Here is a 22289-nt window from a genome sequence, read left to right as displayed (position 1 = left end):
CTTCGATCAGCACATTAACAACAACATCAAGTTAGTTAACAGAAAAATAGGATCCCTTTATCGCATCAAACCTTTTCTAACCCCAGCAACTAGAATCAAAATTGCACAATCTCATCTTTTATCAACTCTCCTATATGCTTCCCCTATTTATACAAACCTTAAGAAAAGTAACCTTAACAAACTTGCAACTTGCTATAACAACATAGCTCGCTTCGCCACTAGTAACCCATTTAGGACCCACCATTGTATAAACCTAAAACAACTAGGCTGGCTCGAATTTCAAAACTACCTTATAATTCCTCAACTCACTATTGCCCACAACATATTACACCTACCTGACAACACCCCAATACGCTCTCAACTTCTAATCCCTTACAACAATCTCAACTCACTTCGCTCCTCTTGTAAACTCATGGTAAAATCTATAAAGGCAAACAACACAGCAGGTGATTCTTTATTCACTAACACAATAGGTAGAAGTTGGAATCTTTTACCTAGTGACATAACTCTGACTACATCCCTGCCACTTTTCAAACAGAAAATTAAACAGTACTTCCAAAATCATTGGCTGTGTTCCTGCAATACACCTGACTAACCATTTTCTCTTACTCTGTTTCCCCTCCACTCTTTTCTTCTCTACCCACCTCAGTTTTGTTTCTTTTACTGTTTTGAGATTTAAGTATGTACTTTTTGTACAATTGTGGATATTTAATGAACTGCTTATTGTAAACTTGTTTCTCTTTTAAATTATCTTTCTTTTTTTTGCTTTTGTAATATCTGATTTTAGCTATTATCTTAGAGTAGTACATTTTTTATGTAATGTACTTAGTATATAGTGGAGCTTTTCTCCTCGGGCCTCTGCTGAAAATGGACATGTATCCAGCCAGACTAGCCCGGTCAACAAATGTAAAATAAAAATAAAATAAAATAAAAATCCTAGTCAGGTTAATGACCCCCCCCCCCCCAGTTTCATCATCATTCTTTTCTACATCGATTTACAACATTCTGCTTTGGCTATGTACATCAGCTTGAACTGTGAAGCTTTAAAGTACACCTTAAAATCAGGTAATCTAAAATCACTGCGTTCTATAGAGAAAAAACAGCTTACTCCACTTAACTATTTATCTCCCACTACTTTCTTCAACTGTTCGTCACCCTCTGTTTGATAAAAATATACCTGACGTACATAAAACTGAAGAAACTAAGATTTTTCACTGCTTGTATCGTACTACCACTATCCATAACACCTTCCAGTTTCCCAGTTTTTATATTAGCTTCTGTTTAGTCTCTTCCCACAAAATCTTAGCTGCCATAACTCATTTCTTTCTAACTGATGCACTTAAATGTTTTAGCTAGTCATGTCCCCATAAACATGTATATTGCTGAACCAGTTCATGAGTAGGTACACATTTTACTGTTACAGCCTTTACTTTATCTTAATTTACTTTATATCATGAAAAGACTAGAAACTGTATCAAAAAGGAGTACTTTAAAGCTATGCTTTCAAGATTCATACACAACTCAAGCAAAAGGTTAAAAAATCAAAGTGGAAAATTATGACAAAATAGGGTGTGAATTCAATATGAAGATAGACTAGGAGTTTGGATGAAAGTCCTTAAGGAGACTAACCGCCACACAGAATATTCTATTCTATTCATAAAGTAGCAAAAAGTATTCTAAAAACAAAGTTTACGCAGGAGCGGCGAAATACTTTACCGATATAGATGTCTGCAAGAAGGAGGGGGTACAAAAAATAAAGAAAAAGAGAAGGCAATTTACTGTAGAAATTTAGAAAAGGTAACCAAGGTACCAGGAGCAAGTAACTCTGCAGGGAAAGGTAACAGATTGGGAAAGAAGCTACACAGGCGTCTGGACTGCAGGCTAGACACTGCCTTCCCTATTACAGATTGATAAAGAGTACAGGCAAAACTAAAGGGACAGGGGAGTACAATGTGAAAGACCAGTTTTGGTAAAGTTTTTACTTGAGTCAACAACAAAACATACTGTCCAAAAGGGATAACTAGTAGGGAGTATAACACTCAGCATGCCAACTATAAGATCTAATCACATGAGATTAAAAAAGACTGGAAAAAAAAAAAAGAAGAGAACGGCAAATTACGAAGGAACATGTACGTAACAAAGTCCAGAAGGTTTAGGATTTTTGCAAGGAGATGTCTAGACAGGTATTCTTTTATAAACATCTTTATTACCTCAAAACTAGAACAGTGACATAAGCGCACACACACACACACACACACACACACACTAACAGAAAACAAACCATAGTTACACTTTTGTTTGAAGCAGTATACACACAATTCCTTTTTAAACAGCAGTCATTAACTCTGGCGTTACATAAAGTGTTCAGTCCCTGCCTTCCTTTAAACCTTTCATTCCGCATGCATTGTTCCAGATTCCATTTACCACTACGTAATTCTCTTCCCTTTTCTAAAGCTCCCACTTCCATTTTTTTTCTCTCCTTTATAATATTCATTACGTCAGGTATATTTGGTTTAGATTTTAAATTTCCATTTTCTAGTAATTGCTTTTTTTTGGCAGCCAGTAAAATTAAACTTAGCAATGCTTTACTGTGTCTAGGAAATTCAAAACTTGTATCTCAAAAGAACCATTTCCTTAGTTACAACAATTAGTTCTTCCAACATTTCTGATGAAATACTGCATAGCTATTCTTACACCTCAAGAAGACTTTCCTCAGGCAAATAGCAAATACTGGATATATGATGGAAATTGTGAATACTGTTTGGGGGGAGGGGAGAGAATGTAACACTGCAGACTAACTCATTCAAACCTATAAAGCCTTTTTTTTAGTCTACCAAGAATTATCTACTAGTCTGTGTTAGCTCTCAGCTATCCTTGTGTAGCCTCCTTCCAGGTGTGCTCACCACTCACTCAACCCTCTTTGTTACTTTTCTGGACCTATCTCCTCACTTGAGTCCTGTGCAGTGAGAAACAATGAACCAAGAGCTTAAGAAATACCCTCTTCTCCTGCAGCATGAACACTGTCCCTATTGCACCCATGCTGCAATGTACATTGACTGAAGTTGAATCCAAGTTGAATTTATACATGTTCATATTATAGCAATTGTCTTCAAACTTGAAAGTGGCGTGCACACCTCTGGAAGCCCTTCTTAAGGCTTCATCCACCATCTCCCATTTTCCTGACTAGTTTCATCTCAACCTTAACCAAGCCTTACCCCAGCTCTAATTATTATCCAAGCCTTAACCAAACATTATTTTCTTTCTGATATCCTACCAAACATATTCTTGTCCTTGTTTTCTTGTTTTATCTCTGAATATAATGTTTTTGGCCCACACCTAGTGTTTACTCCAGTCTAGGCTATCCTACTGATTGGGTTTTTCACAATGACACACAGAACCTCCTGGCTGATATTTGAAGCCTCCGGTCGCCAGGTCCAACACACTCCATTCACCCTTGTCATGCCAGAGCTCACTCCGCTCCCTTACCCTACCCCCCCATTCCCACCCACCCCCACTATCCTTACATTTAAACTCTACCCACCACATTCCTTCCTTCCACACCCAATTCAACTTCCACTTACTACCATTGACCACTCCCCCTTCGAACACACCCATACCTCTTCTCACGCCATTACCTCACATCCCCTATTTCTCTCCCTCCCATTTTTGTAATCTCATCACACATCACAGTGCACCACTTCCACCTAACCATCCCACTTCTCATCCAGCTCACAGTATACAACCTCAAACCGCACTAAACTCTTACCCAAATCTGTCTCCTACCCACACACTCACCCTTAATAATAATGACACCACTCACGCATATACAATCTCCCCATCTCTGTACAACTTCTCCAACATTTGCCTTCACAAATATAAAGTACTTCACAAATATAAAGTACTTCAGTACACCTCTCTCTCCTGCAAACCAAAGGTAAAGCACTACACAGTCTACCCTCACCATACTCTACTTTCTAAACCTACTATTACTCTGCTTCTTGCTGGAGACATCCACCAAACCTTGGCCCCTTACCCCATCTCTCAACACCAAACTCACTACACCACTCTCCCCTTCCCCCCTCCTTTCTCCTAACCCCCACCTCACCCTACCACCACTACGATTTCATCCCCTATAACCTATCTATCTAATCTATGAAAATTTAAAGCCACGTCAACAAAACCACCATACTCCACGCATGGATTGCCCACATCTTCCCAAACACTCTAACCTTATCCAAAACTTGGCTTAAACCTCATATCACTGATAATGCAATATTACCACCTGAATATAACATCTACCACTCTGACAGAATCCCCAAAAAAGTGGAGCTGTTGTCATCCTTTACTCTGATGAACTCAACCTCTCACTTCTACCCAATTTAGAGGTACAGCCTCTATACCAAGCTTTGACCCTGCTAAACTACTTTTTCTTAACTGTCACCTAAACTCACACAAAAAACTGCTATAGCCTCTATACACATCCCTCCAGGGAACAAATATCCCCAACATTGACCACATCATATCCTATGAAACTGTCATCCTTGGAGATGTAAATATTGAGTGGTCCAAATTAATACTGGACTCCCCACAACTCTATTAATTTACATGGTTTCTAACAACTTGTCACATCCCCCACACACATACACAAAACATATTCTACCAATTCAATCCTAGACTGGATTCTCACAAACAATCCTAACCTCTACCACAACCCCTGTACCTTACCTGACACCTTGAGTGATCACCTTCTCACCTACATTCAAAGATACTCTTGCTAACCACCTAAAACACACATATAGAGACTGACGTAAGCTCTCATACTTTAAAACCGATTAATTTAACACCAGACTATTGAGCATCAACTACTGGTCCTTCTTCCAGCACCTCCCTCTCAATGAAGCTGTGCAAAACATTAATCAAATATTCCTTGACATTCTTAATTCCCTTGCCCCCACTAGGAAAATAAGAATTCAAGCTAATTATGCCCCCATTTTTTTTTAAGAAACTTGCTCCCTTAAGCATAAGAGAGATAATGTATGGAAAGCCTGAGTTAAAACCAAATCACTATCACTGCTCCAAAACTACAGTGAACTCATGAAACTTTCCAAAAAAAAAACCAAAAATTAAGAGATAAGAAAAACTTTTACAACTCATCACAACTCAACATACAAACTTCAATCCAAAAAAATTCTGGTCTACCATGAACAAAATTCTTCACCCAGGTAACCCTTCCACACCCACTCTTTTCCCAAATAATACCTCACTAGAAACTGCCACCCTTCTCAACAATTACTTCATAGATAGTATTCAAAAACTTACACACACTAACCACAACTTTAACACCCCCTCCCACCTCTTGTAATGCAAACAGAAACCCTTTCTCCTTTTAAACCAGTCACTGCTGCTTACATCAAATTACTCCTGCTCAAACCTTTTTCTCACTCTGCAGACAACATACCTCCCATCTTCCTCAAACTTGCAGATGAATCCACAGTCTATTCTCTCTCTCTCTCTGTTAATTAATAGATCCATCCATAGCCTAGCCCAGCTCTCTTTAAATTAACAGATCCATTCAAGAAGCCACAGTCCCAGACATTTGGAAATCCTTCTATACCATTCCTCTTCATAAAGGTGGGAATTCTACTAACCCATCTAATTACAGACCCATAGCCATTTTCCCCTCTCTAAAATTCTTGAAAAATGCATGCATACTAAGCTACTCAATCTACTACTCCAAGAAAACCTAACTCCCACTCAACATGTCTTCAGGCCAAACCACAGTACTGTTATCTTTTACTCGCACTATAGCAGAAGCCAGAGATAATAGCCAACTTGTACCCTGTCTTTTCCTTGATTTCTCCAAGGCCTTTGACACTATATCACACTCTTTACTTCTGCCTAAACTATCCAATCTCAATCTCTCTGAGTCCTCTCTTGGCTGGCTCACTACTTACCTCTCCAATAGGCAATCAGTCAGATGGAGTGCCCATCCTGCTCTTCCTTCATACCCATCAAATCTAGAGTCCCCTAGGGCTCTAACCCTGGGCCCCTTCTGTTCAACATCTTTACCAGTAACCTACATAAATCTTGCAAATCAGTCCTCTCTAATTCAATATGCAGACGATTCTACTCTCATCTTCAACAATATCGGTCATCTTCACTCACTCACCCAAGACTCTTTCCTCTCCATTGAAAAATGGCTCTCTAATAATCAACTCATCTTAAATAAAAACAAAACTTCTTTTCGTTCCTCACCATAAATCAACCTTTGTCATCCCATCCCTTGACAAAACTATCATTAAAGCAGCATTTTCAAGCCTCCCTCCCCACACACAGGCCAGGACTGCAGACAGTGAGTTAGGTGGCAACCCTATCAACTAGTTGCACTGATACTGTTCATGAAAAGGTCTTTTATGCTTTTTTGTGACATCCTTCCTGGGGGTGCATATCTGGTACATGCAGATCCATTGTAAGAGATTCCCACTGACGGAGTCAGTCTTTACATTGTTAGCGTGCAACCATAATATACAGCTGAATTTACTTTAACATACATTTACTATGTGCTCTTGCATTAAAACACTAAGAAAAGGAAATCAGAAGTACTTAACTATGTTTAAATGCATACAGACACGCGCACACACACTCGCCCATATACAGAAACAGATACACACACATGGTCCCTCTCTCTATTTATATATATATATATATATATATGTGTGTGTGTGTGTGTGCACGCACACATACAACAAATTATAATAAACATAGTATAGTTAAGCATTATTAACGTATACATTCTAGTAAATGATGCTCAGTAATTTACTTGGTCACCATCACACACTGGGTATGTATTGCACATGCAGTCTTGGTCAATGTTTTTATGTCAGTGTTTTTTTCTTTGTATTGTTAAGTGCATTTAATAATTGTTATTATCTTTGCCAATGTAGCCTAAACTGTGGCTGAAAAGGGTCCTGGGACCAATTGACTTTCCTGGTTACCAGCTGACTTTCCTGGTTACCAAAGTATAAATAAATATGAAATAGAAAAAAGGAGAGTGAACATGACAGAAATAACTGAGGAACTAAAAGCATATTTTAAGTCTGCATCATTCATAAGAGGGAAAAACCCTCCCACTGAAGGCATTGGGAAGTAGCAAAGTTTAGAGTCCTACTGCTTCTCACTTGTAAATGAACAAGGCTCTTTTACTGCAGTGAGAGTTTTCACACCTCAGCATGAGTGTGGGGGAGGGTTTGTCAAATCTTTTAAGACTACAAAAGACTCCTCTTACAAAAAACATTTACTTATCCACTTTCTTTTGCTGCAAGTAGCTAACAGCTATTTGTAGCATAGAACAAGTTCTGACAGACACATAAATGAGGCTCAGCCAGATAAACACAGAAGCAGCTCTGTTACAGAAGGTGTGTTTAGATGACAGTGATTCACAGTCCTGCCATTCAATCTTAATGGCATGAGAAGACAGCACCACTTTCTTATGTCTAGCATGAGTCATATAAACAGGACTTGAAATGTATTCTGGGAAGAAGGAATGAATGCAAGAAAACAAGATCACTTTACCAAGGCAGGCCTCATCATCCGCCATTTTGAGAGAAACACGTTAAAATTGTAAAAGAAGCACCTGGAGTGATTTTGAGGCATTAAAATAGCTCAAAAACAAAAGATACAATGAAAAAAATATGCTTTTTGAGTTCTAAGGTGGAGTTTTCCTTAGTACTGCATTTGTGGTGCATGGTTTTATTTACATACTATTTTTTTAAGTGCAAAGGGGATTGTGAACAGGTGGTGTTTTTTCTTTTTCTCCCCTATTCTTTTTTCTTGTGCAGTTTTGAAAAATATAGGGAATGCAAAAAAAGCCCGGTTAAAAAGTCAGGATAAAGTTAAAATTAATGTGCTTTTTTCATTCTTGCATGGGGAAATAACTGATTGATTAAGAACCTTAACTGATTAGTTGAATATCAAATATATGAGGCTTTGTTTTTCTAGCAAATGCACGTATGTATACCAAGTACTAATTCTGCAGCTGGTCTTCACGTCTCCATGGAGGCACTCTGATACAGAGAAACTGGAGACAGTCTGGTGGAAGGGGATTGGCTGAGGGAAAAGAAAAAAAAAATTAAAGAGAAATTGGCTAGGATTTAATGTTCTCTGAAAACCATCGGGTATGTTCCCAGCTGTGAGAGCCTTCAATATAATACAAAACCAATCAGACTTGAAATAAAGATTCTGCAATTGTTTTAAATGTAATGGGGACACTAATATAAACAGCTGCTTTTTGTTTTTGTTTCTTTTTCTTCCTTCTCTCTTTTTTCTTTGTACAGTTTTAAGAATTGTAAGCACTGCAATGAAGGAACAAAAAAAAAAAGAGAAGAGAGGGGTGGAGAGGAAGGGTCTGTTTAAGAGGGTATAACAAAAGAAAAATGAGTGTGCTTTTTTCATGCTTGCATAGGGAAATGACTGGGTTAAAACCCTTGGCATTATCCAGTAACAAGTTTATTACAAAGCATGTAAATGAAAAAGAATATTGAATATTCTAAGTTTTTTTTTCTGGTAAACAAGGTACCCTTAGCAGTTTTCTGTCTGGTTTGCATATCACTAAAAGATAACTTGATAAAAAGAAATGGCTTGTAGAAAGGTTTTACTGAAAACATTCAAGTGTCTTCTCAGCTGGGAGAGCTATAAAGATATACAAAATCAAATAGCACTTACTAATAGCACATGTTGTACCATGTGTCTTAGCATGACTAACCTTTCTTTTTGTTTAAATCTAGTCCATCTGTGTGGCTATCAACTTAGAACTTTTGTTCTTATAAGCAAGCAAAAACTTCAATGTATACAGTTGTGTGTGTTATTATTAAGTTAATAGGTTTTTGGGGATTGTTTGTTCTGTTTGAGGCCTTTAAAAAAAGTTATGCAAGATGTGGCATAGGTGCAAATGGATATAACAAGAAACAACTGTATAAACCAACCTACTGAACAGTATTTGCATGTTTGGAACTAGACATTTAACAAAAAAGCAGTTATAACTTCTTCTTCTTTCACCCCCCCCCCCCCGAGTGTCGAGTAAAAAAGCAGTTATAACTAAAAGGTGGTAATAATAACTATACAAGAAAATGACGCTTTCTGTAATGTCTTTCAATCTGAATGGTCTTATAGATAAATATAAAAAAGAAAAAGTAGTGAACTATATTAAAAAATGCAGAGTGCAAATAGTTATGCTACAGGAGACACACCTGGAAAGAACTGAACAAGTGAATTTGATAAAGAAAAGGTTTTCAGGATGGTTATTTAGTAGAATACCTGGGGCAAAGGAAAAGAAGAGTACTTAAATTTATTGCAAGAGGAGCTCCAATAGTAAAAGAAGTGGGGGGGGATAATAATGGAAGACTACGGGCCTATTGGTTAGGGAGGAGGATTGCACTGGCATGCATTTACGTCCCATCCAAAACTGCTATAATGGAGCTTAAAGATATTCTGGGAGAAATAATCAGCTTTCAGAAAGGAATATTACTTACAGGTGGAGACGGGAATTTGGTTTGCAACACTGAAGATGTGTTCTGGGGTGCCTAGAAGGGAAAATATAACAAAGTAGGGTAGATTTTTGAAGAAATTTATGAAAATGTTTGGCATGGAAGATGTGAGTTCAGTACTAGAAGTTCACAGTGAAGTTACATATTATTCACAGAGATACAAAAACTGGACTAGACTAGAGAGATTTTACATCTCACATATGCATTTAATTGTAGGTGTTGAAATACACCCAATAACAAAATAAAAACTGGAAAATGTGTTATGTTCCCACAAGATTGACAATGTTTTTGCTTGTGAAACATGGTTAAAGAACAATGAGTAGAAACCAGCTCTGTCAGGATATAAATGTTTTTACTGTAACAGGCATTCTAACAAAAAATCAGGTAGAGGTTTTATGATGGGGATTAAAGATAGTTATGAGTCCTATGATTATTGCATGTTGAATCATAACACCAATACTATAGACTTTGTAAACTGTGACAATAAAGACAATCTTGGAACATGTAACAATTGTTGGGAGTGTATAAACCACCAAAGTCAAGTGCAGAAGACCTTGAGGAATTCATACATTTCTTGCACGAAACACAGGAGAGAAGAATAATATTAGCTGGGAACTTAAGTTTATCAGAAACAGACTGGAATAATATTGATTCATCAACATTAGTAAGGAAATTATTCACAACGTATGTTCAGGAACAATAAGTGCTTCAGACTGCAAAATAAATAAATAAATAAATAAACCTAAGAGGGAACCGAACATACTTGACATTGTTTGTGCTCCTAAAGAAATTACTGTTACTTCATGTCAAGTTTTACCGCTGTTGATATGCAGTGATCATGGGGTTATAAAATTAATTTATTGCCAGATAATTCTGCCAAACTGAAATTTAAGCCAATGCACAGAAAATTAGTAACAGATTATATGGAAGAAAAACAGTCACTATGCAAAACTAAATAGAATGATATGTAACAAGCTGGACAAAGATTAAGCATAGTGTGAGAGAAGTTCAAAACAAATTTGAAGAAAATGTATATAAAGATATTAAACATGATGGGAAAATATTTTATAGATACATAAAAATGTGGAAGGAGTAAAGGCATATAAATTGATAAACTGTGTGTAGATTCCAAAATATACTCTCAGACAACAGATTATAGATATTTACAGAATCTTATTCAAAATAGTTTGGCTGTACAAAGGGGGTGATAAGTTGCCTAGTGCCATCCCCAGGTAACCTCGGACAGTAAAACCAGATTAGATTATGTTGAAAAAGAACAATGTAAATTGGATCCAAATCATAGAGAGGAGATGGTATTAGTAATAATGACCTGAGAACACTTCAGCAAGAACTTACAATAACATTATATCCATTATTTACTAGATTACATAAATATGGGGGGATTCCTCAAGACTGGAGACATGCACTTATTAAATTAGGAGTTCTGTACTTACCATAACTTGGCATCTGTGTTGTCCATTTTCATTCTTCCTCACTGATGGGTTACGAATCTGAGGGTTGGATCCGTAATCCATTAGTGAGAAAGAATGAAAAGGACAACATCAAATCCTGTTTTTAAGGGAAAGGGAAGTAGGACAAGTCTACTTTCATGCTGTGTAAAATGGTGAAGGTAATATTGGATAAGTTACTGTCAGAACTGGAAAGGTTTGGAATTGAAACCATACATCAGCATGCATATGTTGAAAATTGATCCATTACCACCTGTACCACGATGTTTGAAAAAAAGAAGTTATGTACTCACCATAACGTTCCATCTCAGTAGTTCTGCTTCATTTCTCTTCAACCTCTGGTATACCGAATCCATATCAGATCTGAGCCGGCAATCTTACTAATATCTGCTCAGAGCTCAAAGCTCCTCCCCTTACCCATAATACACCTCCACTACCTTCTAACCCCCAGATCGAGTTTGCTGATTCTTATACTGATAACCCGACCTGAGAAAATACTTGTGACCTATAACTGCAGCCCGTAAGCTGTTCATATGACAAGGTCCGGGGGAAGGAGGGAGGGATGGTTGAAGACAAATGAAGTAGAACTACTTAGATAGAATGTTATCTTTATCTGAAGTAGTTTACTTCATTTGGTCTTTAACCTGTTGGACAAAGTCTTCAGCTACTAAACTCCTGGGTGGCCCTCATGGAAGGATATTCCGGAGCACCGTGGAACCAAAGGATGCTCTCCTTGTGGAAGTCAAATCCAATTTGTAATGAGACATAAATGTATGAGATGAGGACCAAGTAGCAGCAGAAATATCATCCAAAGAGACTCTAGACCAAAAAGCTGCAGAAGTAGCCATGGACCTAGTGGAATGAGCTTTCACCTGACCCGGAGGAGACATGCCTATGTTCTTAGAGACCCGAAGGATGCATGAAGAAGTCCACCTAGCAATAGTGACCTTGGAGATAGGTTTAACCAAAAAGGATTTATAGAAGGATACAAACGATCAGATTTACAGAAATTTTTTGTCCTGTGTAAATTTGTAACGGTCTATGAACATCCAGCAGGTGGAGTTTGTATTCCACCTTGTTAGCAAAATTAGGAACGAAAACTGGTAAATTTATGGTTTGATTGACATTAACTGGTGACGCCACCTTGGGAAGAAAGTATGGATTGGTCCGAAGGGAAACCCTACCTTTGCAGAAAATCATATAAGGAACGTTGATGGACAAGGCCTGTAGTTCTGAAACCCTTTTTGCAGCGGTAATAGTCACCAGAAATGCTGTTTTTTAAGATAAGAATTTTAGATCTGTGGTTGCAGCGGGTTCAAAAGGCAGAGCGATCAGAGCTTGAAGAACCATAGTAAGGTCACATGGAGAAGCAGGGTCCTTGACAGGGGGGCGCAATAGAAAAGTCCTTTAATAAAGGCTTTACATAGCCTGGAGGAGGCTAGAGAGGCAGAATTCTCACCCACATGGAAATGAGAAATAGCAGCCAACTGAACCTTGACAGTAGAAGAACTAGCTCCGTGTTGAAAAATATCAGCTGGAAAATCAAGAATGGTAGAAACAGGAGCCGTGAAGGGGTCTAAACTACTTTGAAAGGCCCAAAAGGAAAAACGTTTCCATTTACTGGGATAAACCTTCCTGGTAAAAAGACTTATGAACAGCCACCAAAATGGACCTAACTGGGGAGGATAAACCAGGAGTCCTAGCAATCATGAGAAATGGAGCAGCCAAGCTGTGAGCTTCAAACTGTCCAGGCTCGAATGAGGAACCCCTGATGGGTGTGAAATCAGATCCTAAATGGGATCCAAGATCCAAGGCAAAGCCAGAAGGTGAGACCAAAAGAAGGGAAACCAAACCTGGCGAGGCCAAAATGGGGCAATGAGGATCACTTTGCTCCCCAGTCAACAAGCTTTCTGTAGAAACCTCGGAATAAGAGGTACTGGAGGGTAAGCATACAGAATACTGGGAGGCCAAGCATGGACTAGAGCATCTCTGGGGGACTCCCCCGGCAGGGGGTTCAGAGCGAAGAACTCTCTGCACTTCACGTTGGAAGGAGATGCAAAGACATCGCAGCAAGGCTGACCCCACTCGAGGAAGATCTGCTCCGCTACTGAAAGATTCAGAGACCACTCATAAGGCATCAGAATAGTCCAACTTAACCTGTCTGTTAGAATGTTGGACTGTCCCGGAATGTGCTTTGCTATGAGAAAGCGACTGGTGGAGATCGCCCATTCCCACACTCTCATGACCTCACGACAAAGGGGGTAAGACCTGGTCCCTCCCTGTTTGTTGATATACCAGACCACTGACATGTTGTCTGACTGAATTGCAATGGTTCCCAGAGGAAGAAAGCATGAAGGGCCTGCAATGCTAAAAGGACCACCCTCATCTCTAGAACATTTATGTGCAAGCTGGCCTCTACAGGGGACTACAGGCCTTGGACTGTCCTGCCCGAACAATGCTCCCCCACCAGAGTTGGGAGGCATCTATGGTCACTGTGGTTTGGGCAGGGGCTGGAACAAAGGGTTGTCCCTCCAAAATGTCCGGAGAACACATCCACCATATGAGGGACAACCGACAGACTCGTCTGAGTTGTATTGGATATGACAATGGAAGTTCCAACAGGGACCATAATACCTCTAGTCTCCACTGTAGAATTCTCATATGTAACCGGGCACACAGGAGAAGCGTTATGGTTGCTGCCATTAAACCTAAAGCCCTCAACACTGATTCCACCATTGGAAGATGAGAATGGTAGATTAGAAAGACATGCATCCTCAGGTTTTGTACTCTCTCCGAGGTCAGGAAGATTTTGCACTGTAATGTATCTATCCTTGCACCAATGTAGTCTATCACCTGGACAGGATCTAGGAGTGATTTGGATGCACTGATTGTGATCCCCAAATGCAGGGAAGGGATTCAGAAATAATCCCTGTTTTTGAGAGCGTAGATGCCTGGTGGGAGCAGTGAGGAGCCAATCGTCTAGGTAAGGATAGATCTGAAGCCTCAGGTGAGCCGCTATCACCGTCATCACTTTGGTGAACACCCTGGAGGCTGTGGTGAGACCAAAGGGTAGGGCTCGAATTTGGTAATGATGGACTCCTAGCCAGAAGCGGGGGAACCTTCTGGAGCTTCTGTGCATTTTTACGTGACAGTAAGCATCCTGGAGGTCTAACGAGCACATCCAGTTGCTCTCTTGCAGATACAGCATGATGGACTGTAGCGTGAACATCCGGAATTTCTCTTTGGCAACCGACAGGTTCAGGGTAGATACGTCCAGAATGGGCCTCAAGTCCCCCGTTTTTTTTGGCACCAAAAAGAACCTGGAGTAGAAGCCCAATCCAGACTGATCTGGGGGGACAGTTTTGATAGCTCATTTTTCTAGCAGCTTGGAAATTTCCTGTGCTGCTGCCTCTCTTTGCGTGGGTGGTACATCCGGGAGGTGTTTGGGAGATTTGGGAGGACCCACAAAGGGGATAGAGTATCCTCTGGATATGATCTGAAGCACCCAACGGTCTGATGTTATGGACTCCCATGCCGCCAGGTGCAAGGACAATCACCCCCCCGACTGCCTCCAGAGTAGAGCAGTCGGGCCACCCCTAAGGGTTGCTGTCTGGGTCTGTCTGAGAAAGGTTCTCGAGACCCAAAATTCATTGGACTCCCTCTGACTCTAGGCTGGCGTCCATTCTGTCCTCCTCTGCCTCGGGGGGGGGAGCCCTGAGTGTCCTGGGAATACTGGGACTTCTGGAACCACATCTTCTTTTGCTCTCTCTGGTTCTGGGAAAAAGACCTTTGAGGGTTTGAGAAGTGGATCCCAACGGCAGACAGTGTCTTACCATCATTCTCTGGACTAAAGTCTCTTTGACGGTCTTACCAAAAAGAGTAGAGCCGTCATAAGGAGCACTGGCAAAGGACACCTTGAAAAGTTCAGAGAATTGACATAGTCTGAGGCAGGCCTCATGGACATGCCGGACCCAGCCGCCTTAGCCACTCCTTCAGCAGCATGTGAAAGGAGTTGCATGGACATGGAGACTGCTTTCAAAGTGGCCATTCTCGCAGAGAACGAGTCCCTGTCCTCCTACGACATGGACTTAGGGGAAGACTACGCCAGCTCCTTGACCAGGTCATGTTGGAGTCTCGTGATGTGGGCCAAGTAGTTCAGCACCCTAATAGAAAAGGTAGCTGAAGCGTAAACCCGTTTCCCTAAGGAGTCCATCATCCGCAACTTTTGGTCAGGAGGATGAACCAAGGTACTCTCCTAGGCTAATTCCTTCTTAGTGGCTGCTGCTACCACCATAGCGTATGGGGGAGCCCTTGTTCCATACTGGCCTATCCGAAGGTGGACTTAAAATTTTGTCAGGCCTTTTGGGAATTGGTTCCATGGTGTCCGGCTCCTTCCATGCCCGCAAGGTGACCAGGTCCACCAAGGGACCTGTGGGAGGGGACACCCAAGAAGTAGCTGGGCCCATGCCAAAAGCCTCCAGGAACACGGACTCATCAGAAGGTTTGGGGGCAGACCAACCTCCCCGTTGGTGAAGGATTTCCATGAGGTCTCCAAAGGAGACATCCTCGGGAGGTGACCTGGGAGAACCTTCCCAATCACCCAAGTCCGTATCCTTGGTGAGGGACTCGGGGGGGGGGTCCAAGTGCCTCCTCTTGCACGTATGTTTGTGAGGCACATCTCCAGTGAGGCTTTCTGGGTGGAACTCGCAAGCCACTTGTTCCTCAGGGGGAACCATCTGGGGCCCCTCGAGCATGGGTTGTCCCTCTGGTAAAATGATGGGAATCGTAGAAAGAGCCGAGGGGGTCGGGGCAGAGTCCGAGGGGACAGTCATGGGTTTCGATCCAGTGGAGAGAACCCTTTCTACCATGTCAAATGCCGAGGGAGAACGAACCACCTGTGGAACCAACAAGGAAGCCAGTCTCCCCAGGTCCAATGAGAGAATCAGAGCTGAGCCCGAAGCGGACGGAGCTCTGAGGGAGGGAACTTGGCCTGAGAAAGGCAAAGCCAATGAGAAAATTTCCACTCCCTCGGATCTGACACCCAAGCTCCGGGTCTAAGAGTGGCTCAGATCCGAACTGGTCAGATCCGACATGCTCCAGGCAGCTGTCAGCATCGAGGAAGCAGGTACCACTGGCACTAGCCCCCTGACTAAAGCCATCCTCAGATCCGAGTACTCTGAACCCGGTGGACAGATCAAAGAAGGAGAAATCAGTTGAAGGAAAAAAAAAAAAAAAAGGAAGTGCGCTCCCTCCTCCTGAGGGAGAGGGCTGGAAGAACCCCATCTGAATCAGAGTACGAATGAACATCCTTCATCATTTTATCCCTGTCAACTTCTGATAAGGATGGAGTGGACCTCAACGAGGCCACGGACTCCGACCTTGCGAGTCTGGGCACCGAGGCCCTAGATGTAGAACGTGTCTCCTCTGGCTCCGGGGAAAACCTCGAGATCGGAGCTGAGGGGAGTCACGGATCCTATGGGTCTTAACCAGTGAAGGGAGGTCTGGAGACCTCTTGCGTTTCTCTGATCTAGGTTTTGGCTCTCTCTCCTCTCTCTGCCCCTTTTTTGCTCCGCTTCCACAGGCTTTGACACGGGTGGTTGAGTCCCAGCCTGGGTGGGAGGAGAAGCAAGGGCAAGAGAAGGAGAGGCAGCCACAGCAGCCGCTGTGACCAAAGACGAGGCAACTGCCTCATAAGAGGGAAGAAGGCCTTTCAGGGCCAACTTAGCCTTCCTGTCCTTGATTGCATGCGGGTTAAAACCTGAGCATATAGAGCAGTCTGTACTAAGGTGGGCCATGCCCAAGCACATTACACAAAGTGTGTGGCCATCTGCTGGGGACAACTTATGGCCACACTCAGTGCATCTTTTAAACACCGGCTTATCAGCTATTATATCAGAGGAAAAACAAGTAAACAAAGATTAGTTTCCCACTGAAAACACCACTCACCACACTTGCACACAGAACACACTGGGGGGGGGGGGCAAATATACACACACTAAATACACTAAACTAAGCTAAACAACACAAAGTTTGAAAATGCGACGCACCAAGCGAGGGGAGGAGAAAGGGGGAACTTACACTATCACTATCCTGAAGTTAGTAGAGAAAAAAGGCTTTCCAAAAGCTTTAATACCCACTTACCTCCCGGAGCTCTGGAGATCACGATGCTTCAGCTAGCTATGGCAAACGAGATATGGGGGTTGGAAGGTAGAGGAGGTGTATTACGGATAAGGGGAGGAGCTTGGGGCAGATGCTAGTAAGATTGCCGGCTCGGATCCAATACGGATGTGGTATCCCACAGGTTGAAGACCAAATGAAGTAAACTACTTCAGATCCATATAATAACAGCTATAAATGAAAAATTGTGCTGTGATGTAATTTATATACATTTAACTTCAGTATTTGACTGGGCCATGCTATGTGCATAACTCTGATCAATAAAGAACAACTAGGTTCTGATGAACTCTTGATAAGATGGACAGCTGCATGGCTTACATATAGGACATTGCATGTATCACACAGCAATTGGACAGGTGAAATTCCTGATTACAGTCATGGTGTCCCACAAGGCTCTATCCTAGATACAACTTAAACAATCACAGGCCTTCCAGATCTACCTTTTTCATCTGAGGTTTTCAACAATCTGTATGTAGAGGACTTGAAATTGGGTGAAATGATTCCATGTATTACAGAAGGGGCACGTTCATACCTCTCAACTTCTTAGCACAAGAAATCTGGACAAAGCCAAAAATAATGGGGCCCACAAACTGGGACAATTTTTAAATATTGTTCTTATAAATATGGAAAGTTGCTAGAGTAAAAGGTTTTGTGTTACCATGCATTTTCTGAAGCATATGAAGTCTGAAGCTCAAAGGGCTGCCATTATGTAGTGGACTCGATCCTCACCAATTTGCCGGGAAGCCACACACTTTATGAGGAATAGACCAAAAAATTTGAGGCAAAAATCTGCACAGTTAGTAAAAATCTGGACAGTTGAGAGCTACGGGCATGTCTGCAAAAAAATTGACCAAACTGACCATTTGGGCACAGGAGAATGATATGCTAATAAATACATCAAGAAATAAGCATATGAGATTTGGGAGACAAACTGAAAGATGAATATTTAATAGAGCACACAGTGATCGAAACTGTAGATTAACTTAAGGACCTGGGTACATAGATGCCGCATTGAGTTTTTCTAATTATATCATCCAACTGGTTAATGACAGTTATAGAACTATATAAATCATTTCATACAGCCTAAAGTCTAGGAAATCAGAAATGATGAAGTCATTGTTCATTAACATTAGTCTGAACCTTAAGTATGGAATAACAATATCAAGACCTTATAAGAAAACAAGCATGAATAAACTAGAAAGAGTACAGTGGAAATATACCAAGGGCACCCATGGATGTAAAAATTTAAGTTATTATGACAGACTATAATATCTGAACTTATATTGTTGTATACAGATATTTAAGAGGAGACTTATTCAGGCATATAGGGCATTTAGAAACAACTACCTCTAGGAATGTTTGGGCTTATCAATGTAGTACAGAATCAGACAACCTATGTAGAAGATTCTACAGGAAAGAGAAGTGCACTAACTGGTCTGTTGAGATCAGCTGATGCATGGAAGCAAGCACTAGTTTATTTTTAAGAAGAGCCTGGACACTTATGGGAGCAACTGTTTTGGTATATTAGCAGGCCAGAAGGGCATTAATGCCTGTACTTGAAATATTTGTATGTTTGCATGTAAGAAGAATGAAAGAAATCCCTTACGTGGTACTTATTCTGAGCTACATGTTGGAAGCAGGCCAATTAATAGACTGAGCAAGGTGAGTAACACAGTTATGGACTGCATAGCAAGAATGAGCTAAATATGGCAATAAGTCAATGTACCCTTTATGCTACCAACATAGCAATGCCTTTGGTGGGAGGGTATTAATCAAAATCCTGGAAGTCAAGCTGGCCAAAATGTAAGCACTGCAACACTGATTATTATTATGAACATCCGGAGTGATTTGCTCCCGGTTTGATAAATAGCTCCAGATGATCCCTTACTTTTAGTCTTTGACAAAGGGAAATGGAGGGAACTGGCTGGCCTTGCCACTGCAGAATCACACATGTTCTCTTGTAGAGAGAACATGTGGAGTCATGGCCTTGATGGTCCTCATGCTTCCCTTTTTGGTCAGCTTGCCATTTCCTTTCAACTTGGTCTTTCTTCCACTTTGTCTACTTACTCTTCCCTTGCCTCTATAAAACTGCAAGCAGTTTTTAGCAGAGTAATTTCGGCTATGTGGTTGGGAATGAAACTGTTTCATTTACTGCACTGTCGTCTCCATTTTCCTCAAGCTTATTAAACACCTATTCAGCTGGTGATACAGAAAGAAGCTTTTTAGTCTAATGGGGTACTGACAAACTGTGCTTTCACGTGACAGAGCATGGGTTGTGCCTTAAGCCTAGTAGATCTCCTAATGACTGACCTTATTGCTGCTGCTCTGCATGATGCATCCACTGCATCATAACCATACTTGATAGAGTACTTGTCAAGGTGGGAGGTGATGCTACACAACTCTAGCACCATGTCTCTCCAGGCCTTTTCCTTTAGCTACTAAGCTTTGTCCTTAATTTGTGACATAAGGGTCTCTTAGAACTTTAACATGCGAGTTTGGCAGTTCACAGCCCTGAAGGCCAGGTTGGCAGAAGTGTAGTCTTCTTGTCATTACGATTTTTTTTGTTGGGAGTCCAAGCAGATACCTTGCTTGAACCCAAGGATTCCAGGGCCGGATCAGCAACTGGGCTCTTATACAATTGCTTAGAGGAATCCATAACCCTGCAAACACAGTCAGGTTTTCCTACAAATAAGGAGTTGGGAAGCTGGCTTGAAAGATGCAATGGTGAATGGCTCATTTAAAGCTTAAATCACTAGTGGAACAGCTAAAGGTACTGGCTTTGGTAAACCAAGAAGCTCAGCATACCTTTTCTGGGCATCAGAATAATTCTTAGCCAGCCACTGGAAGAAATCCTTTATCACGGTAAAGGTGTTCCCAAATCAGGAATCCTCAAGTAAGGAGGTACAGGATAAGGTATCTTCAGAGTATGACATGTAGTTGAGAGGGAAGGACATCTGGACCACATAAGCCAGTTTGCTCACCTCCAAGTCAAAAGATTCAGATATGTCAGGAAGGGAGGGTTCTCTTTTCCTAAGGATAGCATCCCGTACATGGACTGTACTGAAAATTGTTTTTAAGAAAGTGCATAAAGTCCTAAGCCAGCTTCATTAGATCTTGGGATGCAGCCTCGGGCACGGGAAGAACAACCAAGCTCAGTTTGAAGGAAGATGGTGAACGTCTGATGTTTGGACATCTTGGCCCTTCCTTTTGGAGCAATGGCAATCTTAGAAGTTAGCAGTTATGGGCAGACACTGAGGACTTTTATTTTTGAACCTCAGACATCATCACAAGACCAGAGACCCTTGAATCTCTGGATGCCTAAAGACTCGATAAATATGTCAAGAGGCTTGTGAGATCCCATTTTTTATGGGCGATCTCTTTACATATTTAAGTGGTTCATTTGCAGATGACTTGGTTGACATCAAAGCGGTCTTAAAAAGGCCTGCAGCCTTTTCTGGTTCAACCAGGCCCTGCAGAGATTTTGGTCTCTTGCTTAGTCTTGTGCCTAAACTGCCACAATGAAGACAGGATACAATGTCATACTGCTCCCCTAAACAAAACAAACAAGGGATTTTCTTTCAACAAAAAGTTACCCATTAACCTTTACCTATGAAACTGACATCTACTATGATACCCCAAAAAAACTTCATGTTTTTGAAACAAGTAAAATAAATGCCCCCCCCCCATCACACAGTTATTATCTGTATTTTGGGAGCAAAGCTGAATCAATGGACTTACAACTCTCTGTACCCACATTTCCACACTGACTACAGACTCTTACTTTCTCATACTTTGGCAAGAAAGACTGGAAGATGCTGCGGGCAAATGTCCTTTTCAGACCACACGTGTGTTGATGTACAGGTGAGAAGGTGCCCACTGGCCAAGAGTCAGAGTAGCAAAGCTCTGGAAAATCATACCAAATGCTGGGCCTTCGGTGGTAGAAATCCTAAAAGTTAGCACTACTTCAATGTAAACAATACAATGAACACTACAATTGTCTTTTCGCTGGCAAAGTGACCTAAATGTTAGTGTGCTCCAGTGTACCCTGATAAAACTCACAGTATGATGCATAAAACTTAATGCAATATGCATTTTCTTTACACCCATTTGTTATTTAATGAGGCCTGTAATCAAAATCAGTACATTCGCACATGACTTTCTACACATTTCATGGTTTCCATACAGTTATGAGTTTTAGCACTACAGAACATGTGTGGAGTGCTGAATGAAATATTTTTACTTATACACCAACTACATCGCATGAGACATTTTAATGGAGAAAGAATGCAAATTCATCACAGAAGGCCTTTCCTACAATACAGCGAAAGTGCTACTTGAATACAATAATGTGTTAACAGAAGAAATAAAAATATTCCCAAACAACATTAATACTTCATGAGAAATTTCATGTCTGACTAACCTGAGGAATGCTGAACGTCCTTACTGGTATCAGGGACTCCAATAACCTGTTGTGAAAACACAATCGTATTTCTGATTAAGAATAAAAAGAAATATAATGTGTCCTTCAAGATAAAACATAACAGCTACACATCAATTTAAGTAACTATTCATATTTCATGATTACTATGCTTCATGCTTCTTGTACAAATGGGAAAAACAGAGGTGATCATGCAAAAACAATGTCAGAAGACGACTAACTGTTCAGCTTTGTCTTCTTTGATAATTTCTGAAAAAAACATCTTCTCTCTGCCTGCACAGTTTCAGGGAAACATTTTCCAGCCCAGTTAACTAATCTCCCCATGCTTGAATTCACCCTTGCAGCAGGCAAGCAGGCAGGTAGGGTAACCAAATGAAGTGCCGGCACCTGCTACACCAAAGTCCCAAAACATGGGACTGAATGGCTGAAAAAAACAAGCTTAAGTCCAAGATGGTCATATCCAGGAATATATGGCAATCTTGGAGTTGATATATGTAAATATGCGGGTGTGGGGAACTTGCCCTCCTACAAATAAAGAAGAAGAGAGTGCCTTGGGAATTCCTCTCCTCCCTCCTTTTTTTGTTTTTTTTTTTTTGTGCATCATCAGCTCAGCATCTCAGTACAACATCATCAACAGCCAGCCAAATAGTAGTAGCAAAACAA

General features: G+C 41.0%; 1 protein-coding gene across 1 annotated transcript in view; it reads right to left on the bottom strand.

The window, feature by feature from the left end:
- The window catches only part of YIPF3 (Yip1 domain family member 3), a 366566-nt gene that overhangs the window by 258063 nt on the left and 86214 nt on the right, over positions 1-22289 (bottom strand). Inside the window, exon 4 of the mRNA XM_044061028.1 lies at positions 21609-21654. Coding sequence (XP_043916963.1) covers positions 21609-21654 — 46 coding nt within the window. The remainder of the gene's footprint in view (positions 1-21608; positions 21655-22289) is intronic.

The sequence above is a fragment of the Protopterus annectens genome, chromosome 1.part0 (genome assembly GCF_019279795.1).
Source record: "Protopterus annectens isolate FY-2018-M chromosome 1.part0, PAN1.0, whole genome shotgun sequence".
Taxonomy (NCBI): domain Eukaryota; kingdom Metazoa; phylum Chordata; order Ceratodontiformes; family Protopteridae; genus Protopterus; species Protopterus annectens.
Note: the sequence above shows the minus strand (reverse complement) of the source record. Positions and strands in the feature narration are given on the sequence as shown.